This window comes from Battus philenor, unplaced genomic scaffold (genome assembly GCF_028537555.1).
Source record: "Battus philenor isolate CCGP_79_NKW_IND1 unplaced genomic scaffold, ilBatPhil1.0.hap1 SCAF_20, whole genome shotgun sequence".
In the NCBI taxonomy this organism is placed as follows: Eukaryota; Metazoa; Arthropoda; class Insecta; order Lepidoptera; family Papilionidae; genus Battus; species Battus philenor.
Genome location: NW_027181683.1, coordinates 1,378,584 through 1,397,911, shown reverse-complemented (window position 1 = coordinate 1,397,911; position 19,328 = coordinate 1,378,584). Strand labels below are relative to the sequence as shown.

The following is a 19,328-nucleotide window of genomic DNA, read 5'->3' as shown; positions in this document are numbered from 1 at the left end:
TATATATAAATAGATTAGTAGATTTAAGATAAAGCCACTGCCATATATAAGATTCTTCCTAGCGCGTTCCTTATGATAGACCAAAGCATATCTAGTGAAGTATTTTAAAATTTCAAAATAGCATGTCCACTGTTGGGCATACGCCATGTAAATCCCATAAGATGTTTGGAAGCGTTCTGTATTCAGTTTCCTTCGATGACCTCAAGGTCACCTGTCCTATCTTGTTAGGACCATGATGGGCACTGAATTTTAATCCTCTATCAGGTATCTGTTCTGGGCGATATATGCCTTGGCAACTGCCATTTCGACCTCCCAATCCGCTGAACAATTTCAGTCACTTTCGTTTGTGTACGTAGGTTTGATTTAATAAAAAAACATATATAAAGTAATATATATTTTAATCTGTAGAAGATATGTATTTTACTTATCTAGATGTGTTTTGGTCTTATCGCCTAGTTATAAGATCACAAGGTTGAAACCTTCCAGACGCTTCTACCATCCAATTGTTTCATGTACTATCTACCTCCCAATCTGTGTCAAATAGCAAACTTTATTTTGATATTTATTGTCTGACCAATATCTGCTATGTAAAGGAATTTTTTTATATATCTGATGCGCACAAATATTTATCTTTAAAGGTCATATATTTGTTTGGTTATACAGTGTTACAATGTGTGTGCAAGTGCTAGTTACTTCCTGAGATATGAGAGGGGAAAGACGAGTGAGGTAAACATACGTCAAATCGTCTGTTCTCAAATATCTCATGTGCATCTTGCAATGACGCCCACCCCCATCTTATGCGATATCGGCACTAGATAGGAGTAGTAGAGTGAGAGAGGCAATAACAGGCCATCTGTCCTTAAACACCTCGTGTGCGTTTTATCAATAGCGCCATCTCTCGTTTTACTGATCACATTTTAGAGTGGGCAGCTAGACAGACGTCAAGTCGTCTGTTTTCAAAAATCTCGTGTGCGTCTTGTTACACCATACCGTCTAATCTGATGAAACTTGCGCACTTTAGTGGATACCCGATAGTTGTGAGGGGCAGGGTGGGATAGAAATGCAAGCCGTCTGTTGTCAAATATCTCGTCTGCGTCTTGTCATTGACACTACATCGTCTTACGTGGTGAAACTTGCGCAGTATAGTCGCTACCTCAGAGAAGTGGGGGGCAGGGCGGCGGAGGCGAATCGGGTCGTCTGTCCTTAAACATCTCGTGTGCGTTTTATTAATTACACTATCTCTCGTTTTACTGCTCACATATTATAGCAGGTATCTAGACTGACTTCAAGCCGTCTGTGCTCAAAAATCTCGTGTGCATCTTGTCAGACCACCTGAGAGTTGTGAGGGGAAAGGTGGGGTAGGCAAATGCAAGCCGTCTGTTGTCAAATATCTCGTGTGCGTCTTGTCAGTGACACTGTATCGTTTTACATGGTGAAACTTGCGCAGTATAGTCGCTACCTCAGAGAAGTGGGGGGCAAGGCGGCGGATGCAAATCGGGTTGTCTATCCTTAAACATCTCGTGTGCGTTTTATTAATTACACTATCTCTCGTTTTACTGCTCACATATCATAGCAGGTATCTAGACTGACTTCAAGCCGTCTGTGTCCAAAAATCTCGTGTGTGTTTTATCTATTACACCTCCTGTCTCACTGTTCACATATTAGAAGCAGCTATATAGACGTCATGTCGTCTTCTCAAACATCTCGTGTGCGTTTTGTCAATCACGCTATACTATCTCACCCAGTGAAACTTGCACACTATAGTAGTCACTTGTGAGTGGGAGTGGCAAGGGGAGAGGCAGATGCAGGTCGTCTATTCTCAAATACCTCGTGTGCGTTTTATCTATAGCACCTTCTTCCGTCTCATTGTTCACATATTAGAGCGAGCAGCTACACAGACGACACGTCGTCTTCTAAAACATCTCGTGTGCGTCTTGTCAATCACGCTATACCATCTTACCTGGTGAAACTTGCGCAATATAGTCGTCACCCCAGAGTGATGAGTGGTAAGGGGAGAGGCAGATGCAGGTCGTCTGTTCTCAAAAACCTCGTGTGTGTTTTATCTATAGCACCTTCTTCCGTCTCATTGTTCACATATTAGAGCGAGCAGCTACACAGACGTCACGTCATCTCAAATATCTCGTGTGCGTTTTGTCAATCACGCTAGGTATAGCGTGAAAGCGTAAAGCGTAAAAGCGTGAAAGCGTAAAGATGGTAATCTTACCTGGTGAAACTTGCGCAATATAGTCTTCACCTGAGAGTGGTGAGTGGCAAGGGGAGAGGCAGATGCAGGCCGTCTGTTCTCAAACACCTCGTGTGCGTTCCGTTTCGCTCATATATCTGTTGTAATGACTAACACTTCCTCGACCACTATAATTTTTTTGTCACCATCATCATTTTTACACCACTGTAATTTCGATATCATCATCCTTATACCACTGTAATTTCGACATTAGCTATTATTAAATAAACTAGCAGTTATTGGTTTGATAATAACGATTTGTCTATTATATATATTAAAACTATTTTTCTATATATATATAAATTTAGAAATATATTTTCGTTAAGGAAAATGATTTCTCGGAATGCAACATTTTATCGATAAATAAGATTTTAAATTATTTACATATTAACACTCACTGTTATATGAAATTTTGTATTTTTCTAAATGAATATGAAACCTTTCAAGTCTGTGCCATAAAATTTGGAATTTGTTAATGTTTAATTTAGCAATAAAAGTGTTCAATTATAAAAAAGTGTTTTTTTTTTTCATTAAAATTTCTAAATCAATTTCAGATTTTAAAAGGTATGTTATTGTATCCAAGAATACTATACTGATGTCAATGCGTGGAATTAAATGTCGATGCTTTAGGAATCTAATTATTGTCGCGCGCTCTTTATAAAACTATATTTGTAAAGAGCAACTGTTGAGTTTCTCGCCGGCTCTTTAGAACTGCCTTTCGAGCTGGTGGTAGCTTCTTGGACAACAATGTCGACATTTTATGTTGAGTGACGACTTTAAAGTGTAACAGCGGATTCGAATAAAGAATATTTTGATTTTAACTGTAATGTTGTAGTTTAGTCTATATCAGGGCTGAGCAACATTTTTTACCAACGATCAAAATTAATATGACACTTATCTATAAAACGATATAATGAATATTAAAATATAAAAATATTACATGAAAAAAAATTTTAAAATTTTTAAACAAGTCGCTGTGAGAATAACTCGTCGCTGTGTGAATAACCCGTCGTAAATGTTTCTTCGGTCATATATGTACTTTGTTATAATTAATTATATCTAATATATAAAATTCTCGTGTCACGGTGTTTGAACTTGAACTCCTCTGAAACGGCTTGACCGATTTTTACCAAATTTTATATGCGTATTTAGTAGGTCTGAGAATTGGCTACTATCTATTTTTCATACCCCTAAGTGATAAGGGTTGTTCACCCTTAAAATTATTTTTTTATTTTTTGACGAAATTTTTTGTTTTTATTTTTTTATGATACAACATACAAAAATACATACAACCCTAAATTTTCACCCCTCTACGACCAACCCTTATTTTTAAATTGAAAATTAAAAATATTTTTTTTGCAAAACAACGTTTGCGGGATCAGCTAGTATCAATATATTAAATGTAGAATGTTGATCAATAAATTCAATTATCGGAATGCTTAGCGGGCCGCAAAAACATGTTTATCGACCTGAGTGTTGTTCAGCCCTGGTGACTATCTTTATTTTCGTCTATACGAGAAAAAATATAGGTTTGGTAGCAGGATTTCAACAAAGGAAAGTACTTACATAGACAGCTTATTGCATCTCGCAATAATTAACAAATATTTTTCCCAAAATCATTAACGTTCATTTGAAATCATTTGCACTAAAATTAATTATATTTCATAATAATTAATTAGTTAATTATATATAATTTCGTTTATATAAAATGAGCAGTCGGCATCCAAAGCAGTCTTATATCGATCAGTTTAAAAAGTACATCCATCATGAAGGGTTTTTCGGTGAGTTATTTTTTTATTATGTCATATATTAGGGGAACCGGAAAGTAATATCGTTTTTTTCGATATATTTTACATAAAAACCGATTGATTTGTTACCGCTCCGGTATTGATTTGTATAGTAGAAAGCAAAAGGTTGTTGATAACGAAGGTAAATATATTGTTGATCAGAAATAAAAACTTGTTAAAAATGTAGTCGTGTGAATTTAACTTAAGAAAGCGACATTACTTTCCGGTCCGCCTAATAGAATTCAAAACAAGTCATTCCTAAGATGTATTGTTGTGTTTATTTTTTTTAAATTGTTTGATATTCCGATATTTTAAATTTCAAATATCAAATAACGGTATCAAGATTTTAGTTAGGTATTGTGAGATCTAACTGTTAGTATTCTATCGATTTTGATTAAAATCAAATGTGTTGGTTAATCATATTTTAACAGCAATTTTATTTATTTTATTAAGTGTATGGTACTGTTTATGCACGACAATTATTTATGAAAGCATTGATTTTTATGAAAGAGTTTGCCATATATTCGTTGCAAGCTAATAAACTATTAATTCACCTAATTAGAACTTTTATATCTATTATATGATCAATCATACTGTATTTTTAAAAGTTTTCTTTATTTACAGCTTATAATAAACATCATATTCTTCAATTACTTCAGCAACGGTCTAGAAATATCAAGAAGCAATGTGAGTAGTGTTATTTTTACAACTATGTACTTTTATTTGAAGATATTTTTAGATGGCAATGATTTTATACACAAATACAATATTTACAAATTATATCCAGGATTATATATAGCATTGAGGTTGTGGGTTTCTTCCTAAGGCTTTAGGTCTTGGATGTGATAACAATACGAAGTTCTAAGTAGAAGTGTGTATATTCATTTTTGATGTATTAGATGTTGTGCTGCTAGCGGGTCTAGACTTTGTACAGCTTCATCGAAATTGAGCCCGTGGAAACAGAGGTCCACGGACTAAAAATTTTTCGTTGGGGATTGTACCTCAGTTACGACGAAGACGTCCACACGCGGAGAACTACAATGCGATTAAAATAAGAATAGGACCGGCCTAGCGCCATGTTGTGACGTCACAACGGGAACTTGGTATAGTGTGCAAAAAAAGCAATGTTAAAAAATAATACCAGTGGCTAAAGTCACTCGCTCGGTTACCTTCGAAGCAGTTTCCAAATGCTTAATGAAACTTTCAAATACATCACGCGATATATGAATATTGCCATCTGGCCCTGGTACAATTCTTGCTTGTTTTAACTGGTCCAACAACATAATGGCACGTTTTTTCTCTTCCTCGAAGAACTTATCAACATTGCTGATAATCTCTCGAGCTCGCCGATGTAAAACACTACCTCTTTTGCTCATTGTAGAACAAATTAAACAATCAACAAAAACAATAATTATTATTTTTTTATTTTATATATTTAATGCTGACCGTACTTATATGAGTGAAGTTAGCCGAGAGCCCGTCCTATTCTTATTTTAATCGCATTGTATAACCGTGTAGGTGTATAGTGTAATGAGTGGGGTGTTGAGTATGTAGCACGAAGCGAGGACTACTCGGCGGTCGGGAGAGACACGGGCCTCTCCGGGCCGCCCTCGCTTGGACGCGGGTTAGGCGGGCGCGGCCGCCGTGTCATGTGTAGGTGAGTAGTGCATGACATGTGCATCGAGGTCGCCGGGGCTCGATGTGAGGCGTGTGTCCTGGCGTTGATACGGGGGAGCGGATATTATTTAAATTCCGCTTTAAGAGCGGCGAGAAGGGCTGAGTGCATTTATATTCATCAAACTAAGCCCATATTTATACCAATTTGTCGAGAAGTATGGTAGAGCGCTCTCTTTCGCACGATGTATATAAAGAATTATACACCAATACCTCGCTTTGCGTCGTTTCGTTTTGCGTTTATTTCGAAGTTGCGTCGCTACTTAATTAGCACTAATTTTCACTATCCGTCGTTAGATTTTCGAGTTTGCATTATTTTGGGTTCGAGTCTTTAATTTTTTTTTGAAATTTTTTTTTTCTAAAAAATGGCAACACTTTTGTTTCTAATTGCGCCATGCCATCAAAACTCGGGGATTCCCTTTCTAACTAAAAATCAACGCAATTTGAAAACTGTTTTATTTTCACTTTGTTTTGCTAATTTTAGAGTTCAGTTTCAATTACGTAGTGTGTTGTAATGTAGTGTGTTGTGTTTTTTTAAAAGAGAATTATAAATTTATATATATATATTCGTGTTGTTTCTGGTTACAAAAAAGGTAAATATTATTCCTAATTATTTATTGGCAGAGTTATATTATTTTTGTTTTTTAAATGTTTACTTTGTTCAATTTTCTTTTTAAAAAGTAGTATATCCGTGACCCTAGAACCTATCTTCGATCTTTACATGGTTTGCTACAGAAAATCTTAATTTACTTCGCGGCGTTTCAATTTGCGTCGTGTTTTTTTGGAACGTAACCACGACGCAGAGTGAGGTATTGAGGTATTTCTGTGGGATTCCCTTTTTTAAAATCTATTATATATTTAAACTATTCTTGTGGTTTCTGAGACATAATATTTTGCGTGCAGCCTTGCCTACTGGAAGGACATTGTCACTTTGGATTTCCTCAAAAAACCTCCCGGTGAACGTCCTCATTACTTTATATGTCCAGGGTCTTATTATTGACTCTTCAAAGTCTCTCATCATCATATCCTCTGAGATGCCTTAACATATTCTAAGGTTTAGGTGCTATGCTACAAAGACCTATATAGTTAATATCCTTTTACAGGATGCTGTATCCGAACGAGAGAAGAGGACATTATTCTATCAAAAGGTATTATATAAATTATTTCATTAGTTGTTTTTTATATAAAAAATAATACTTGGTACAGTACCCGGCGATAGACATTGCACGTCGACCTTTGGAAAGAGACAATCGGCTAATAATTTCACTATCTTTGTCCCACACTACCTATGTGACGTTTTGTCAGTCGATGTATTTCGTGCGACAGAGATAACGCTCTACGAAGCCGAAATTAGCCGACTGTCTCTTTCTAAAGGTCGATGTACAATATTTATCACCTGGTATTATAGTTTGTTATATAACTGTTTATATTAATTTAGATTATATTAATTTATTTTGTATCTCACGTATTCCCTAGTACCGTGATTGCAACTTTTTTTTTCCGGGGGTGGGGGGGCGAGGGAAATTCCGGACTTTCAAGATGCCCCGCCTCGGGGGGGAGGACAGGGTTATGTGGGATTCCTACCCACTACCCCCCCCCCCCCCCGGATCTCCAGGTCGCCACGCGGTCTTCCCTCGCGCCGTGCTATTTTTTCGTAAACCCGTCCCGGGTATGCGTGTATACGCTACCCCCTAAACCCTCGTGGTGCTATCACGATGGTCCGACACCACGTTGAACCAACGTCCGCCTCAGAGTCGCCGAAGCTAGTGGGAGTTTAGGGCCCCCACTCTTAACTTCCGCGACTCCTACCGTGATAGCAGTCTCTCTCATCTTTACTAAGGGTTTATTTAATTGTGAATGAGTGAATGAATGAATGATTTGACTAATTTTGACGATGATCTATCTTGATCATTGTTAGTAAATCCATAATGAACTTTAGTAAATAGAAAATAATTATATATTTTATTGTTATATTAATGGTAGTGATTTTCATTTCTTTAGAACCCGCTACTCGATGCTTTATACCCTCCGTATGACTTCAATATCAAATCTCAAGTCTTACCCTGGCTCAATATGGAAGGCATGGTAAGTATTTTATAAATTCTGATCATGCTAAATTACAATTATTAATTTATTTAAAAAAAAAAGTACAAAATTCGAGTTTGTGCCGTAAGAACATACAACAAATGCATTCAAACAACAATAAGTAACAATGAAACGAGAAGTAAGAAAAGGACCAATATTTAGCCACTTCCGCACATGCAGCGGTAGTCGTGCAATAAAGTGCACCGCTCGTCAGCCCGCTGATAAATGCGCATGCGGCAAACAATGCGAATCACACAACCGCCACCGCCAAATTACTCAACACGTGTTTCACCCCTCCACGGGGCATCTTCAGGAGTTACGTTACACCGATTAGTGCCAAACACAGAGTGATGTGAAATAAAACAATAAAATGAAAAAACGGGTCTCTAAAAAATGGGAACATAAAAAAAAATCTAGATATGAAAATGTTTACAGTGGTAACAGTCGAGATTGGCAGTGGCAACAGTAGAGGATTGGGACTAGCGTACAATCATATATAATTCGCACTTTGTTTTATGTGTATTAACCCTTTCCTTACCGCAGTCCGTTTCGCCGAATTGACGCTACTGAACCGCGCATGTGCGCCGCGATGTGTGCACATTGTATGGCGGTAAGCTGATGTTCGAATTTACTCATTTGTGTTCCTTATTTAAATATATTACTGGTATATTAATTAAAAATAGAAGTTAGGATAATTGTTAGTAATTTATTTGGCTGTAATAAATCTTAAAACACGGATCTGCACATAAGCCCACATTACAAGGTGGACGCCGTCTAACTCCGGCGCTAGTAACGAAAGGGTTAATTATAGGATTGTCACTATTCACAAACAAGTTGCTACATGATGCAGCGTCTTATGCGTACAATAATACCACACTGCAACCACCTATTCGCCCACCAAGAATGCCGATTACGGTATATTCCTCCATAAATACTTTTGAGGTAGGCCTATACTTTACAGATGGCGTCTATGGTCTAAAACGACAATTAGAATATATTTAATAATAAGAATTATATTCTTACTATCGGAATAATAAAAACCAATAGATGTGTTTGATTTTCTCTGGTATTCTTAAGAATATTGAACTGCTATCGGGATTTTATTAAAGATTTTTAATAATCGTAGTCATTATAGCCGTAAGACATCCACTTATAGACATAGATCTTGTCTAGAAACTTCGACTAAGGCTGGTTGAAAGCGTTTAAAATTATACCAGTTGAATACTTTTATCTAGAGCAGAATTTCCCAAACATTTTTGTGTCGTAGACCCCTTGTCATGTTTTTAAGTGTTGGGTAGACCCCCTACTTACCTGATATTGATTTTCTGTAAATTTCTAACTGTAGTGAAGTTTAGTGTATGTTCAAAATGTATAGCGACCACAAAGCGAATACCAACATCCTACAACTTACACAATTTTATAAACATATACATAATTTTTTCATTTCATAGGTACTTTCATAAATAATGTAAATGTTTTGATATTATAAGATAGTATGATGTAAGTAAATAGGTACTATCAGTGAATGTGTCGAGATCCACTATCGTGGACCCTCATTTTCATTTCATGGACCCCCAAACATTTTTTCGCTGACGTAGACCCCTTGAAAATTGTCATGCACCCCTAGGGGTCGATATAGACCACTTTGGGAATCACTGATCTAGAGTATTGTTCAATTTCAAGTGTAACAAATCTAAACATTAGATATCCAAGATATTTATGTAAGATATTTTCCATCACCATTATTAATAACTGTAATTGCAAGGTAATTTAACTGTTTTCTCAGTTATATAGAATACTAAATATATTAGTGATAGATTATATCATATTCTTAAACACTCTACATGTATAATTTTGGATTGTACATTTATTTTGTGACTTTTGAATGCATCTATAACAATTTCATGTAAAGACTGCTTCTTGATCAAATACTCAATAAATAGATAATAATTCAATATGATAATCTAGTTCTTTATTCTAGAATATCCTAGAAGCAAATCAACCGCGTGGAAGCGGCATTCGTGGACCTTCTCAATCGCAAAGGATCATGTCGCAACTCGTAAGTGAATTTAACTATAAACAAGTATGTTAAAGTATAAGTTAAAAACCTCGAGCATAACAGCCTATTCTTAAATATCAATCTTTCTATCTCCCTCTCTCTCTCTCTCTATATATATATATAGAGAGGGAGGGAGATAGAAAGTAAAGTCGTAATTAAAGCAACCTAATTTGTTTTTAACATAGGGAGTATCAAAGGCCAAAGTTAATACAATTACAACTCCATCTTATTTCGACGAAGATGATGAACTGAGATACCGTCCGGGTGAAGTGTTTTCTATAATAAACGAAGTTATCAAACCACTCCTGATGAACTCTCGCTATTCAAGCTGGAAACCTAAATCTGATCGTGAAATATATTTGAAACACCCTGTAATTGTAAGTAATAACTTTTTAACATTGCTTTGGATAACATAACATTGCATGTTTCTGATTCTGTTCCTTGATGTCTGATGTTTCCTTCTAGAGTATTCCAAAATCATCTCGCCAGCCAGGAATTGGTGACAATTTTCCACTTCACGTAAGGACCGCAAAGGTAGAAATTCCTGTAAGTAGCTCATCATTTAGTTATGAACATTTAGACAGCATCTATGATTTTTATCTATTCTACCAACCCTTTTTCGCTTGAAGAGACTTTCATAAACATTTCTTACTACAGGTGATTTATAAAAATGTAAAAAGGATTAAAACGAGATTGTTTACATCGAATGATAAAGTTCAGGTTAAACTAAATAACACAGAACAAGAACCTTTTAATACCACAGAAACATCTGTAGCAAATGAAAAAGAAGAATCAGAAAAATTACCTGCTACTATCGATACTAACAAAGAAGAAGTAGCAAATAATGATAATAGACCTAAAAATGATACTGATATAATAACTAATGAAGAAAATTCTGAGAAGGTAAATGATTTTACTATATGTCCACAATGATCATCAATAAAAATTACTTTTAGTTAATTTAATAAGTTTAATCAGTTTAACAAAAGTATGTTGTCCAAATTTAATTATCGATTTATTTCTAAATTCTCCATCTAAATATGAAAAAAGTGTAAACTATGTTTGGTTCGTAACATATGTTTCAGACGTAAAGTTTAGGCATTAGCTTGGTCAACTATGACTATAATTTTAATACACTTAAATCCGTGGTCATATAATTATCATTATTTTATAGGTGAACACTAGGACACAAACATCTCAGGAATCAAATGTATCAGAGCCTACAAAGGAGGCAACACCACCTCCAAAAGGTACAAACAGTAACACCCAAAATGAAGATAAACAGACTCTTGACGATTCTGACTTAGCTGATAGAGATTCTGAAAGTAAAGAAGATGATAATGTGGATAAGAAGGCAAGTGATGATTCAGAAATTGATAATGAACGAAAAGAAGGCGAACAAAAAGAACACGACATTAATAAAACGGCAAATTTGGACGTAGCCAATGAAGCTGAAGTAACTAAAAATCCCATTGATGACTTTAAAAATTACGTAAGTTATCTTATTTTGAACTAGATTCTAGCAAAAATTCTTAGTCCAGATTTATTTTTTAAAAAACTAAGAGAAATTTCTATAATTATTGTATTGTTCACAGGATTTAATGCAACTGATAGAATTGGAAGTCGCTAAGCAATTGGAATCAATTCTAAATATACGTCTTGGTGATGAAGCATCAAAGATTGGTGTAGCTAATATAAATCCGGGATTGCTTACCGAAGAACTCATAAAAGGCAATGATAAGAATGATGATAATAACCATAAACAAGGTGATGCAAAAAACCGAAACAAAGAAAACCCTAAATCAATTTTTAGTAATTTTGAGGGTAACGAACATTTTGCTAATTTCTTTTTATTCTATCTGGACAAGAACAGTTTAAATTTAAAGCCTAACATAGGAACTATCAAAGAACTTACTGATAACTCTAATGTACTTAATAAAGAAGATAGCGATATAGCTAGTAAAGAGGGTTTAAAAAATGAGATCCATACGGCTGCAGCATCTGAAGACGATGATCATTCACTAGATGATAAAATGAATGTTAAGAACAGTTCTGAGAATATTATTCAGGATAGTGAAGATTCTGAATCTAATAATGATACAGACGAAATAGCGAAGGAAGATGTAAAATCTGAAGAAGTTGACGCATCAGAAATTGAAAAAGATAAAAATTTAAAAGACGATAATAATGACAATAAGGAATCCGAAGAAGTGAAAGAAACCAAAAATCAACCTTTAAAAAGTAAAAAAGAAAATGTCAAAAGAGTAATGTCTAAATCAAAGAAAACAAAGAAAAAGCCTTCATTGCTCGACCTTACTACCACAGTGTAAATTCGAAAACGCATAATTTAGTTTTTATGGAATATTTTTTAAGTTATCTGATAAGTGGTGTATAAGTAAATATGTAAATAAAATAATGATGCATTATCTACATTCTATTATTTTAGAAAGTAACCAATTTTTTATATATTTAGTGAATATATAAAAAAAACTATACTAATATGAAGAAGTGCACGTCGTAGTCCGTCAAAGAGACTCTGGATTGATTCGATATATCTCAATTATTCCTGAATATAAATTACAATCACAAACAACGCTGGAAACAGGTTGCTTTCAATTGGTCTTATTTGAAATTTAAGGGGGAGTCAATTTCCCCGTGGGTATGTCCATCAGTGGACATTCTTTGGCTGAAAAGATAATGATAACTAATATAAATAGGATTCCCAGCAAGATCTTAGATAATCAGAACACATTTTTCTCCGTTTTAGACCAAAGGTTGTTTTCTATCTACTTATAACTAGCTTTGTAAGTTTTAGCCCTTGCTTGGAAGGCTTTACGGCTTTGAAATTTTACATGTTATCAACCTCTATACATAAATTGCCAGTTTTTCAAAGGTTATATTTCATAATATGTTTGGATTAGCGTTCTGCCGATACAGATGGTCTCTGGTCGAAAGAAGTGCTACCTATATATGTTATACAGAATACTTTGATGATTGATTTTGACATAGAATGTTGAAGTAGTTGATTATGTACTCCGGGATTTCAGAATTTAAAATTAGAATTTGTGGAACTCAAAATTATTAATGTAGGTTTACCGCTGTTCGTGTTTATGAATTGCTTTAGTTGAAAATCAGCATGAAGAGTCCGTCATTGGTATTCTTGGTGCGTTTAAAAAAAGAACAGAATTACTATATGTCAGTAGTATAAGTTTAAATGAGGGAGAATTATCTATTCCAAGACAAACCAATTAAAGTATGTATAGTATCCGGCGATAAATTTTGCACATCGACTTTTGGATTGGAAGGTATGTCTGTCGCACGAAATTCAACGACTGAAAAAACGTCACATAGGTAGTGTGGGACAAATATAGTGCTCTACGAAGCGGAAATTAGCCGATTGTCTGTACAATATTTATCGCCGGCTACTGTACATTTTTGCTTAAATTCTTTTATTTATTTGTTGGTTCAAAATTATTTTAGACACCGGAAAAAGATATTTGTATCTAATTTTAGAAGCACCGTAGTAATTCCTTTAACATCATAATTAAAGATATTAAAGTTCTGTTTAAGTAAAACCATTTGATGAGAACAATTTGTTTAATTACAAGTATAAAAAAGAGGTAAATTATATCTATTGAAGATTAGTCGTATTTACATTAGAATGGAAATCCTTTTGACCGTGTTTGGAATGAACAACTCCTGATTCTCTTGGCATGGTGTCGATGAAGAATTTAGTGTCGTGACTGAGTCCGGTAACGCTAGGATGATGTGGCCTAGAATTATTTACATTGTGGTTATTATTGCGTAAATCGTTAGGATGTTTGTGGACGGCGTTGGTGTGAATATGCCCATGGTATACTATCTTCGCCATTGGTATTGGTTGCTTATTTTGAGGCATATATGGATGTTGGTAAGCGTATACGAAAGGTATTGCATAATGGGAGTCATTTTTACTAGGTATATGCTCGTTGAAGAATGTATCGTGCAGGTGATGCAAGTTCATACCCCAATCCTTGGTCATGTCCATTCGATTTGTCAAATGTTTTGACTCTTCCGTAACATGTTCGATCACCGGGTGATGAGTCGTTGTTGTCGTTTCAACTGTAAGCTGTTTATCAAATTTTTCTGATAATTTCTGTAAAAATGTTTGAAGGATATCTGTATTTTTATTTATTTTTGATAGGATTTCATTGGTCAAATGTTCATTTTCTTTAATCGATGCGTTTAGTTTGGTATTTTCTGTATGTACTTCTTCTTTTACTGTAGTTGTTTGAGGTTTTTCAGTGTTTTTCTCAGTTGCTAAAGAAGTAGTAAAAGTAGATTGTTCGATAACTGCTGGAGTATGAATCTGTGCATGATTTACATATGGTTGATTTACGAAGGCCAAATCATCGTGTTTTTCTGAATCTACATGAATAAATTCTCTGAGTAAATCATTGAAATTGCGTTCTTTAATTCCATCTCTCTCACGCAGTATTTTCTCAAGTCCTTCCTTCTGTCTATTCAAATTCATCAACTGTTGTTCAATTTTCTGTTTTTGGAGTGCCAAAAGTAATTTAATGTTATTCTTTTGATCTGTAACAGGATTTGATGTTGTCGCTGATTTTTCATTTTGAACGGAATGTTCCTTGGATTTGTTAATATTTTCTATTTTAGATATTTCAGATACATTAACGAGAGAATAATATTGCACACCGTTATTATTGTAAGTTTTATTTATAACTGTATGCATTTCTTTAAAACCTGAAGGTGGGTTCGTCAAATTCTTTGGTGATATTTTGACGGTAACTTTGTAATTAGTCTTTGGGGGTGAAGGCATGATAGCGTTAACTATTTCAGGAATTTGAACATCCTTTTCTGCAGATACAATATTTTCTGTTGTAACATGCATTCCTAGTAAGTTTTCTAACTTGAACTTCTGTTTGTCACTTCTACCGACCAAATACTCATTATTGTTATCAAAGTGAACCTCTTTGGACTCTGTTACACTTCCAGTAAACAAATGAGGATATTTTGACATTAAAGCATTGTGTCTATATTTTGTGTCAAAAATGTTTGTTATGTAACTTTCAGGATTGGTTTCCTCGTAGGTATATGGCGTGGCTTCCTCTTCAACTCCTTCATCACCAGTATCACTTTCAGGAAGTTCTATCTCTCTTATTACAGCTCTGTTTGTGAATAGATTCTCTCCGGATACTAAAAAAATATTTTCTTCCGATTGTTTAGGCATTTCGTGTAAACTGTCTGAAGCAATGATCCTTATTTTATTCACTTCACGTTTATTTCTTTTATTTTTTAAAAATATCGTTCTAGATCGCATGTCATTCGTATTGAGATATCTATTGAGTTTAATCCTGGATTTTAAGTTTGTAATTTTTCTAACGTTCATCGACCGTTTCTTTCTGTGAACATTATTAAATAATAATCTCGCTAAGTTAAGAATTTCAGATTGACTTAATTTCTTAACAAGAATATCATTATCAAAGATTACTGGAAGTGCTTTAATTTTTATGTCTTTAGTGAAAATTTTTATGTTTTTTGGATTATAATTGTAATTTTTTACTTTATATTCATAGTTTGATGTTAAAGAATTTTTATTTTGTCTCTGTAATATATCGTTATAGTTGTAATTAGGAAGAATTTTTTTATCAAAAATCAACTTATATGCATTTGAATGATAGTCTTCATTATTTAGTTCTTGAACTGAACGCCTGAGTAAAACGTGTTCGTTTCTCTCCATATTTACGTTTCGTTTCATCAGTTCGTGTTTTTCGACGGAGTCATCGATTTCATTAGCATTATCGTTATTATTCTGATCGTAATTTTCGTGGTACGTTTCTATTAAGTTTTCTAGCCCTGTAAATAATTTCATGCTATCTACATCAGGTGGTTCATCGACGTATTGATTGAACCCAACAGAAAATCCACTGCCATCAATATCTTTAATAAAAAGCGTAACATTACCAGTATCAGTGTTAGTCGTTTGTGATTTTTGATTATTCTTTGAGTTATGATTATTTAAAGGAACTTGTACTCTTTGCGGGATACCACTGCTTAGTACGTTACCTAAATCTGGGTTTGGATTGTTAATTTCTTCTGAGTCTTCTACATTTGGCATGTTGAAATTATTCGTACCAAAATAAGGTTGTTCCCAATTCTCTATGCGTTCGTAATCTTTATCTTGTGGAATATCATTAGCTGTCACAATTTTGTTAATCGGATTTAATTGTCTGTGTTCAACCGAATTCATTTTAGAAATATAATTGTTTGATAATTTTTCGTCCTTATATTTTATAGGATTTTGTGTTCTCTTTTTAATGTGCATGCTTCGATGTAACTTTTTAGTATTACTGTCACGCGACTGATCAGATCGTATCGCTTTCTGAATTTTATCTATGAGACTTTTGACGAGCTTTTTCTTCTTCTCTCCTTTTGCACCGGTGCTGTCAAAATGTGTTTCTATTTCAATGTACAATTCATCGTCTGTTTTCTTTGTTCTTTTTCTAACTGGTTTAATTTTTGGTGTAGCAAGATTGTATTCTTCGTATTTTACCTTGATTTGTCTCTTTGAGCGTTTTGAATAGTTTTTATTTAACATTTCCGCAATTGTATAATCCTTGTTGGAGGTGTATGATGTTTGCTTTTCTAAATGTTCCACAGCTTTTCTGAAATAGTCATCTGTGTCATGTTTTTCTGTGTCTGATTTTTGTTTCAATACTCTTAATTTGTGTTTGTCGTTAAATTCGTAGCCTTTGCTGATCAAATTGTATTCTTTTTTAGAAGTAATTTTAGACTTGACACGAGATTTGCTAGAAATTGAAGTTTGTATTAATTATTTAGTAATTTTGTTCTATACATGGATGAAGCTTTTTTCATACTCATACCTGATTTTCTTGGTTTCTATTTTTTTTAATTCCATTGGCTTAACTTCTATAATTGTCTTCACCATTATATCTGGTTCTGAAAACATGATTATTAAATTATATTACTTTAAAATACCAAAGTATGTACTTTCAAAAGGGTAGGGTAGGGTCAACTTTCTACACTTGGTTACTTTTTCAAAATTTTGTTTCAAGCCATTAATTTTTGATTTTTCGACCTCCATGTTAGTTACTTTTATATAGAACTTCGAACTGGAACGTGTACTAAACGACATTTATAAATACTTTAAAAGATTTTGTAAACATGAATGAACAATATAAAAGTACGCATTTACACATTTACAGGGATTTTGCTACATTGCTCCTTAGATCATTATTATTAAGCAATGTGAAAAGTTGTGCATTTTAATCTTAATTTTCCTAAATTTCATGATCATAATTTCGGCCGTATAACGAATTTTATTTAAAGAAAAATCTGTTTACCTTTTACGTGTGATCTCTTGTTCTTTAACTTTCTATTTAATTCATCAACTTCTTTGTAAACTTTGCTTATGTCCACATGGTCAGAAATATCTCGAAGTAGTGCTCTAAGTATAGCCTTATCTATGTTATCGTCATTTGTTTTTGTATCTTTGTATTGGTCATAGTCAAGTTCTTCAACTATCCCATAGTCTTCTTCTAAGGGCTTATTATTGTCATCTATATCATTGGTACTTTCTTCTTTACCACCATTCACTTCATATTGGTCGTTAAGCGCGTCGTCTGATTGTTCAAGGAGTTCTCTTAATTGATTAGTAAGGATATTTATCATTTTATAATTCTTTAAATGTGATAACAAATTTGGAGTGTCTGTAAAATAAAATATTATTATTTTTAATTCTACATTTGCTTTTTGACTTTTATCATTTACTGTTTCTTTTGATTTAAGCTGGCTGCTGATCGTAGGAGCTTATTCTAGATCATTATTTTCTAACCTGTTTACTGCCAACACCTCCTAGTTTGGACTAGTTAGGGGTACGATAAGTACCCAATAGCGGAGCCATTTAAAATAAAACATATCAACTAACCTACAGATCTCTTCGTTCTATAAGATGTGTCCGGTTGTTCATCAATATAATTCTTCTCATATATATTATCAATAGTTATATCGTTTGGTAGATCTGTGACATTTGTAACCCCATCTTCAGTGTTGCCATTACTGTCAATGTTTTCATGTTTTTGTTTCGCTGAAATGTATTTTAATTTTATTACTCTACTACTTTTCAGTATATTTACACTATTGTGATAGTAAAAGCAAAGTGTATGACTTGATTTTAAATAGTTTCTATGAAATAAACATATTTTGTTTATATATGCTTTAAATAATTGATCAATGATAGATCAGCGATCGTAGGTTGCGGAATCTATTTTCGGGATACATTTTGTTTTATTGTCACTGCGCACAAAGAAGTTTCTAGAAGATGGGCAGCAGCGTGCTCTGCGTACCATAATAACGCAAGCCGGTTGTCAACCAGCCTGTCAAGTGTGGATTATGGTATATCTCACGATATATATCTGAAGTAGGAGGCATTATACCTTTCAGTGGGTATCTATAAGCTAAAATGACTGCGACATATTACCTTCAAAAATAATAAATATCGTATTAATATAATAAGAAAAAGTATTTTCTAAATCAGGGATACACACACCGTAAATAAAGTGATCACTCGGAAATATGTTACATTATTTTATTTATTCTATTGGAATGTGACAGGTACAAAGTCTGCAGGGTCAGATAATAAATAATAATATATTTTTTTTTGGTATTATTATGCTGTTTATTTTTTTAAACATTGTTTTTTTTTTGCATAATATATAACATAAATCAATATCAATCTAGGAACATAACAGTTATTTTCAAGTTATGTTTTATGACTAACGATAATGTCAAACTTGCCAAGAAACTGGAATGTTATATAATAAAGAACAAAATTTATAAGAATAATTGAAAATATAACACCTATCGTGTATTTTCGAACGCGAACTTAAGCCGATGATCTTAAATCGGACACTTAATACTTACTCACTTATTTTTAATGAGATTCATAGACGATTTAAAGTTACCAACTACAAGTTACTAATTTATAAGTTGAAGTAGGCAAGCCACATGTGCAAAACCACAGAAAACCGCAGCGAAGAACGTGAGACCTGATGGTCAAACGCAAGTTCAAGCATGATAGCATCATAATCATCATCATTATCATCATCATCATCATCATCATCACCATCACCATCATCATTATCATTATTATTATTATCATTATTATTATACTTTTTAGATGATAGCGATGGTAATGTTATCAAGTGTCAATAAGAATAAAACATATATATATACATATACGCAATCATCAAGTATCATATATACTCGTAATATGTATAATATATATATTTATAATTAGTAATGTGTTTTGCTTAAAGAGAATCTCTTTACCTTTCTTCGATAACAATCCATCGATATCAATAAACACATTTGTCAATATGACGGTGAACGTGAAAGCCGTCGCCAGCAGCGTAACGCAGAACACCCTGTAGAACACGCCGTCGTAGTCGCATCGTGACAT

The 19,328-nt window shown here is 33.8% G+C and overlaps 2 protein-coding genes across 2 annotated transcripts; one reads left to right on the top strand and one right to left on the bottom strand.

The window, feature by feature from the left end:
- Window positions 1-5,667: 5,667 nt before the first annotated feature.
- Window positions 5,668-12,228, top strand: LOC137922945 (protein starmaker-like). The gene is made up of 9 exons (XM_068766058.1): window positions 5,668-5,686; window positions 6,807-6,851; window positions 7,705-7,788; window positions 9,770-9,847; window positions 10,033-10,224; window positions 10,313-10,393; window positions 10,505-10,750; window positions 11,022-11,339; window positions 11,443-12,228. The coding sequence occupies exons 3-9, from the start codon at window positions 7,777-7,779 to the stop codon at window positions 12,175-12,177; spliced, it is 1,662 nt and encodes a 553-aa protein (XP_068622159.1). The 5' UTR covers window positions 5,668-5,686; window positions 6,807-6,851; window positions 7,705-7,776; the 3' UTR covers window positions 12,178-12,228.
- A 1,250-nt stretch (window positions 12,229-13,478) lies between these two features.
- LOC137922944 (uncharacterized protein MAL8P1.12-like) lies at window positions 13,479-19,328 on the bottom strand. The gene is made up of 6 exons (XM_068766056.1): window positions 19,199-19,328; window positions 17,796-17,954; window positions 17,212-17,577; window positions 16,732-16,807; window positions 13,950-16,656; window positions 13,479-13,859 (listed from the first exon to the last, which is right to left on the bottom strand). Exons 1-6 carry the CDS (start codon window positions 19,326-19,328, stop codon window positions 13,479-13,481), a joined length of 3,819 nt encoding a protein of 1,272 aa, XP_068622157.1.